Below are 7,256 nucleotides of genomic sequence, written 5' to 3' on the forward strand. Positions count from 1 at the left end.
ATATTTACTTCGTTGAGCATCTTTATTATGGATGGGCTTTGAATGTTGTCAAATACTTTCTCTGCATCTTTTTCAGCCTGTGGTTTTCATTTCTTGCAGTGTCTTTGTCTGGCTTTTAATGTATGACAAAACCAATACAATATTGTAAAGTAATTAGCCTCCAATTAAAATAAATAAATTAATATTTATTTATTTGAAAAGTTAAAAATTCCTTCATTTTTTATTCCTGGTACCTCTACCACAATTTACAGGGCAATATACCTGATGTAATGAAAAGAAAAAGAAAAAGAAAAAGCTACAACAGATAAAAGACCTCAGGAATGTACATCTAATTGACACTACATTGCATTAATCAATAGCTGCACTTTTTGCAAACTGTGGCTATGACAGTCCTGAACAAGAAGGGTTTCCTGTTTAAGCTGCAGTAACGTTTCTGACTATGGATCATCGTTCCTTCTGTGGCAGATTTTTACAGTTCCTCTAACGCATTTGGGATGACTGTCTCAAAGTAACCTGCAGCTTTCCTGACAACTCCTCGCTCTCTCTCCTGCTAAGAACTGTAGCCCTTTTCTTCTGAGTTTTTAGAACCTTCTGCTACCAGATCCACCACTTCCACCACCAGATCCATAACCACCACCATAGGGACTGCCCGAGCTTCCTCCACCAAAACTACCCCCTTTCATGGGTCCATAATTTGACTGCTGTTGTCCACTATAATTTCCAAAATCATTATAGTTTCCACCACCACCATAGTTACCTCCAAAATTTCCTCCTTCATTGTAACCATCATATTCTCCACCACCACCACCATATCCACCACCTTGGTTTCCATATCCTCCTGGTCCACCACCACCGTAACCTCCTCCACTACTATAACCAGGACCACCGTCATAGTTGCCACCATCACCTCCAAATCCATTATATCCATCATCACCTCCTCCATAACCCCCTCTGCTGCCACCACCTCCACCACCATAGCCTCCTCTTCCACCAAAGTTTCCACCATGGCGAAAGTTACCTCCACCACCTCCCAAGTTTCCTCCACGACCCATAAAGTTGCCAGATCCACCTCCACGACCTCTTTGTGATCCAGCAGACTGCATCTCTTGTTTAGAAAGGGCCTTTTTCACTTCACAATTATGCCCATTAATAGTGTGGTATTTCTGAACAACAATTTTATCAACTGTATCATGATCATCAAAAGTTACAAAAGCAAATCCTCTCTTTTTCCCACTCTGCCTGTCTTCCATAACTTCTATGGTTTCAATCTTGCCATACTTTTCAAAGTAGTCTCTCAAATTATATTCTTCTGTATCTTCTTTAATACCACCAACAAAAATTTTCTTCACTGTTAGATGGGCACCAGGCTTTACAGAATCCTCTCTAGAAACAGCTCTCTTTGGTTCCACTACACGCCCATCAACCTTGTGCGGTCGAGCACACATTGCGGCATCCACTTCTTCGACACAAGAATAAGTCACAAAACCAAAGCCCCTGGAACGTTTTGTTTGGGGATCTCTCATCACCACACAATCTGTAAGCGTGCCCCATTTCTCAAAATGTTCTCTTAAGCTATCATCTGTAGTTTCAAAGCTCAAACCACCAATAAACAGCTTTCTCAACTGCTCTGGTTCCTTGGGATCATGACCCTCCATTTTGAGACCGGACTCGCCTCTTCCAACTCGAGTTCAATATCAAATTAATATTTAAAAAAGAGTAATGCTGGCCTTATAAAAGAAGCTAGGAAGTGTTCCCCACTTTTCAATTTTTTGAAGATTTTGAGAATTGGTGTATATTCCGTATGTATTTACCTTATGGTTACAATGGTGATTACATCCTAAGGTTAAAACAACCTAATTTGGACTGATACCAACTTAACTCCAATTGCATTTTAAAAGATTACTGCTATAAAGCTCTATCCCATTTTTATGCTACTGATATCACAAATTATGTATTTATATTTTTGTCACAAATATAGTTTTGAAATTATTTTTAAATAAATTTGTATTTTAAATATAGTAGTAATTACAAAGTGAAGTTGCAAAATAAAATTACCATAATACTGGCTGTTCTAGACATTCATAACATTGTACAAAAGGCAGTGACCAAAACCATCCCAAAGGAAAAGAAATGCAAGAAGGCAAAGTGATTGTTTGAGGAGGCTTTACAAAAAGCTATGGAAAGAAGAGAAACAAAAGGCAAGAGAGAAAGGGAAAGATATACCCAACTGAATGCACTGTTCTAGAGAATAGCAAGGAGAGATTAAAAAAAAAAAAAAAAAGCCTTCTTAAATGAACACTGCAAAGAAATAAAGGGAAGCAATAAGATGGGAAAGACTGGAGATGTCATCAAGAAAACTGGAGATATCAAGGAAAAATTTCATGCAACGATGGGCATGATAAAGGACAAAAATGGTAAGGATCTAACAAATGCATAAGAGATTAAGAAGAGATGGCAAGAATAGACGGAAGAACTGTACCAAAAATGTCTTGATGCAGATAATCACAATGGTCACTTGCCTAGAGACAGACATACTGGCGTGTGAAGTCAAGTGGGTCTAAGGAAGCATTACTACAAATAAAGCCAGTAGAGGTGATGAAATTCCAGCTGAGCTATTTAAAATCCTAAAATACAGAGCTGTTCAAGTGCTGCACTCAGTATATCAGCAAATTTGGAAAACAGCAGAGGCCACAGGACTGGAAAATGTCAGTTTCCATTCCAATCCCAAAGAAGGACAATGCCAAAGTATGTTCTGACTATTGTACAATTGCACTTGTTTCACATGCTAGCAAAGTAATGCTCAAAATCCTTCAAGCTAGGCTTTAGCAGTACACGAACCAAGAACTTCCAGACTTATCATCTATGTTTAGAAAAGGCAGAGAAACCAGAGGTCAAAATGCCAACATTCATTGGATTATAGAGAAAGCAAGGGAATTCCAGAATAACATCTACTTCTGTTTCATTGAGTATGATAAAGCCTTTGACACTGTGGATCACAACAAACTATGGAAAAATTCTAAAAGAGTTGGGAATACCAAGTCACTTTACCTGTCTTGTATGAAGGTAAAGAAGCATTAGTTAGAATCAGACATGGAATAATGAACTGGTTCAAAATTGGGGAAGAAGTGCGTCAAGGCTATATATTGTCACACTGAATATTTAACTTATATGCAGAGCACATTATGTGAAGTGCCAGGCTGGATAACTCACAAGCTGGAATTAAGATTGCCGAGAGAAATATCAACAACCTCAGATATACAGATGATACCACTCTAATGGCAGAAAGTGTAGAGGAACTAAAGAGCCTCTTAATTAGGATGAAAGAGGAGAGTGAGAAAGCTGGCTTAAAACTCAACATTCAAAAAACTAAGATCATGGCATCCAGTCCCATCATTTCATGGCAAATAGAGGGGGAAAAGGTGAAAGTAGTGAGAGATTTATTTTCTTGGTCTCCAAAATCACTGTGGACGGTGATTACAAATATGAAATTTAAAGACGCTTGTCCTTAGAAGGAAAGCTATGACAAACCTAGACAGCATACAAAAAAGCAGGGACATCTTTGCTGACAAAGGTTCCTATAGTCAAAGCTTTGGTTTTTCCAGTAGTTATGAGAGTTGGACAATAAAGAAGGCTGAACACTGAAGAACTGATGCTTTCGAACTGTGGTGCTGGAGAACACACTTGAGAGTCCCTTGGACAGCAAGGAGATCAAACCAGTCAATCCTAAAGGAAATCAACCCTGAATATTCATTGGAAAGACTGATGCTGAAGCTCCAATACTTTGGCCACTTGATGCGAACAACCAACTCACTGGAAAAGACCCTGATGCTGGGAAAGACTGAAGGCAGGAGCAGAAGGAGTGGACAGAGGATAAGATTGTTGGATGGCATCACCGACTCAATGGACATGAATTTGAGCAAACTTGGGGATATAGTGAAGGACAGGGAAGCCTGGTGTGCTATAGTCCATGGGGTTGCAAAGAGTTGGACACGACTTAGAGCCTGAACAGCAACAAATATTTTCCCAGCTTTACTGGAAATTTGTATATATTCAAATGATTTCAAGTTTCTTTTTAACATCCATTCATTATCAATCTGAAAGGCTCCTTCGAGCATTTCTTGTAGGGTAAATCAGGTGATAATGAATTACCTCAGGCTTTGTTTATCTAGAATATTATAATTTCCCCCTCATTTTTAAAGGACAGTTTTGTCAGATTTAGAATTCTAGGTTGATAGAGTTTTTCTCTCAGTGTTTTAAATATATTATGCCCCACTTCCTCCTAGCCTCTAAACTTCTGATGAGAAATTTGTTGACAGTATTACTGAGGATCCTTTATACATTCATCTTCATTTCTTGCTGCTTTCAAGTTTCTACATTTTTACTGTTTAATTATAATGTGATTTTCTCTCGAGTTAACCTACTTGGATTTTTTGAGCTTCTTGGAAGTGTAATTTTGTCTTTTTTTCCAGAAGTCATATAAATATAATCATACAGGATATAGCCTTTCAGACTGACTTGTTTTATTTAGCAATTTGCATTTAGTAATCAATGATATCTTCCCGTGGATTGACAGTTACTTCCTTTTTGTCACTGAATGGTATTCCATTTTTTTAGGTCTGCTACAATTTATTTATCTGTAAATCTATTGTGGTACAACTTGGTTTTTGCCAGTTCTTGGCAAAATAAAGCTGCTATAAACATTACTTTGCCAATTTTTGTGTAGACACATTTTGAAAGTAGGTAAATTTCTAGGAGGGCTATTACTAATTGTATGGTAACATTACATTAGCTCTGTAAGTTCTTGAGTCACTGTTTTATAACTTATCCTTTTGTAGTTCTTTCAGCCCTGTCAGTCCTCTGTCTAGGCAGCAGTTATCTACTCCTCCATGCTAGAGTTTAAAGAGTTTTTCTCCCCAGAATTTTCCACAGCTTAACCTAAGTTTCTTTATTTCCCTTTATGACTTTTTGTGGAGAGACCTACTGCTGCTGCTGCTAAGTCGCTTCAGTCGTGTCCGACTCTGTGCGACCCCATAGACAGCAGCCCACCAGGCTCCCCTGTCCTGGGATTCTCCAGGCAAGAACACTGGAGAGGGTTGCCATTTCCTTCTCCAATGCAAGAAAGTGAAAAGTGAAAGAGAAGTCGCTCAGTCGTGTCCGACCCTCAGCAGCCCCATGGACTGCAGCCTTCCAGGCTCCTCCGTCCATGGGATTTTCCAGGCAAGAGTGCTGGAGTGGGGAGAGACCTACTGGCCTGTGTAATTTCACTGTCTTGGAAGACTGTTATAAGAAGTGTCTGATTCATTCAATTTTTTACCTCATTGTTCTTCTTAATCTCACTAGCACATACCACACAAGATCAGTTCATATTTTTGTTAGCTCTTGAAATCACTCCCTTAAATATTCTGATCCCATATTTAGGGAATACAAAATTAGAATTTATAAAGTCTGTTTGCAATTGAGAAGTTAGTGCTGATGGCTAGCATTTTCTTATAAGGACTTAGCCTGACATTTGGACAAAATGCCACCAGGAGCAATGTGATTTTTAAACTACAGATTTTCTTATTGTCTTAAATTGTCTAAAACTGAGATGATATAAAACCTCTTTTAAAATGAGGCGAATAACTTCCTCAGCCATCAAACACAACTTTAACTTGATGTTTTGTCTCTATTTATTTAACAATTTATTATTTAACTACTTGTATACTTTCTACAGCCTGTGTTAAATGCTTTATATAATTTATTATTTTATTTCTCCTAACAGTTTAAAGTAGGTGCTGTTATTATTGCTGTGCTATTATCATTACTACCTTTTATTAACATCCACTTTTACCTAATTTATCATAGTCTGACCAATTTTAGGATTTCTATCTGTCTGACATTTGCAATCTGGACAAACTCTTTCCTCATTATATATTTTTTCTTTTTTTAAAATTGGAATATCATTGCTTTGCAATATTGTGCTGGTTTCTCTCATACATCAACATGCATCAGCCACAGGTATACATATATCCCCTCCCTCTTGAACCTCCTCTGAATCTCCCACCCCATCCCAGCCCTCTAGGTTATCACAGAGCACTGGGTCGAGCTCCGTGTGTCACACAGCAAATTTCCACTGGCTATCTGTTTTGCATATGCTAATGTATGTTTTCATGCTACTCTCTCAAGTCACCCCGCCTACTCCCTCCTCCCTATATTTTAAGCTAAGTATGATCTCCCATTTTTATTTGAACTGTTTCATAGGTACATATGACTGTTACGGGCTTGTGGCTTTTTTGTGTATATGTCAATGCTGGGAAGATGGTGAATTATCATTGTGACTTTTCTTCGGGAAAGATATATATTGAAATGTGATCAAATACGGAGAGAATAACAAAAAACATCTACCACTTCCAGGCCCGACTTTGATGACTGGCCAGAAATATTAGTGTAGAACCTCAGATCTGGAAAGGAAAAAGAATATTTTACCTCTAATTGGGGAATAGAGAAACTTGACTCATGTAACCTTTTCAAGTAACATTTTAAGATCCTTTACTTGTTAACAAATATTCTTTGGAGAATCTTTTGAAAATAAAAACACAAAAGTAAAAATTATCTGTAACTACATCAGCTAAAGGTAAACACTCTTAGCAAATTATTATATGTACTTCCTGTCTTTTCTTAAATATATGTTAATCAAAATCTCATCATGCTTTACAAATGATTTTTAAATTATAATTTGAATATCTCTGATAGTATTAACTTTAATGATCTTAAGAATCCATATATGCATGTATTGTAACTTATCCAATTAAGCAAGATTATGGAAGGATGGTGAAGAGCGAGCCTTACCCTCAGAAATAAAAGCAAAAAGGAAGAAGTTCAAGGACACTTGTAGTTACTTCTCTACAAGTGTTTGGAACATTTCACCATAATTCTCATTTACTTATTCTTACTTCTCTATTTTATTATAGATTCTTAATTATCAGAAATTATTTTGTTCAATAGTAAGTAACATAAAGTAGTAAAATGTGGGATAAAATGTTAAAGCAAAAATTGGACAAAAAGTTTTAAAAATGTTTCCTTTCATTTTTCTTATAATAACAGTTCACAGTGAAACCCTCAGAAAGCTAGAGAATGGAGACAGTAGTCTTGTGGCAGCACTTCATGTGGTTGATCTTGAGGAACTCTTGACTCTTCAAGTTACTGCTGTAACCTATAACGTGACTGTGGCTGACATGTTGGGGACACCATGTCTGTTGCGACCTTGGTGCTTTGTA

The 7,256-nt window shown here is 37.3% G+C and overlaps 1 protein-coding gene across 1 annotated transcript; it reads right to left on the reverse strand.

Annotated features, from left to right (window-relative positions):
• Positions 1 to 455: 455 nt before the first annotated feature.
• LOC128044724 (heterogeneous nuclear ribonucleoprotein A3-like) lies at positions 456 to 1,687 on the reverse strand. The gene has a single exon (XM_052637127.1). The coding sequence runs from the start codon at positions 1,653 to 1,655 to the stop codon at positions 582 to 584; it is 1,074 nt and encodes a 357-aa protein (XP_052493087.1). The 5' UTR covers positions 1,656 to 1,687; the 3' UTR covers positions 456 to 581.
• Positions 1,688 to 7,256: the final 5,569 nt, after the last annotated feature.

This window comes from Budorcas taxicolor, chromosome 3, assembly GCF_023091745.1.
Source record: "Budorcas taxicolor isolate Tak-1 chromosome 3, Takin1.1, whole genome shotgun sequence".
NCBI classification, from domain to species: domain Eukaryota; kingdom Metazoa; phylum Chordata; class Mammalia; order Artiodactyla; family Bovidae; genus Budorcas; species Budorcas taxicolor.

Bases quoted from the DNA above. Each gene is read 5' to 3' on its own strand.
- LOC128044724 (XM_052637127.1), bottom strand. From the start codon at position 1,655: ATGGAGGGTCATGATCCCAAGGAACCAGAGCAGTTGAGAAAGCTGTTT.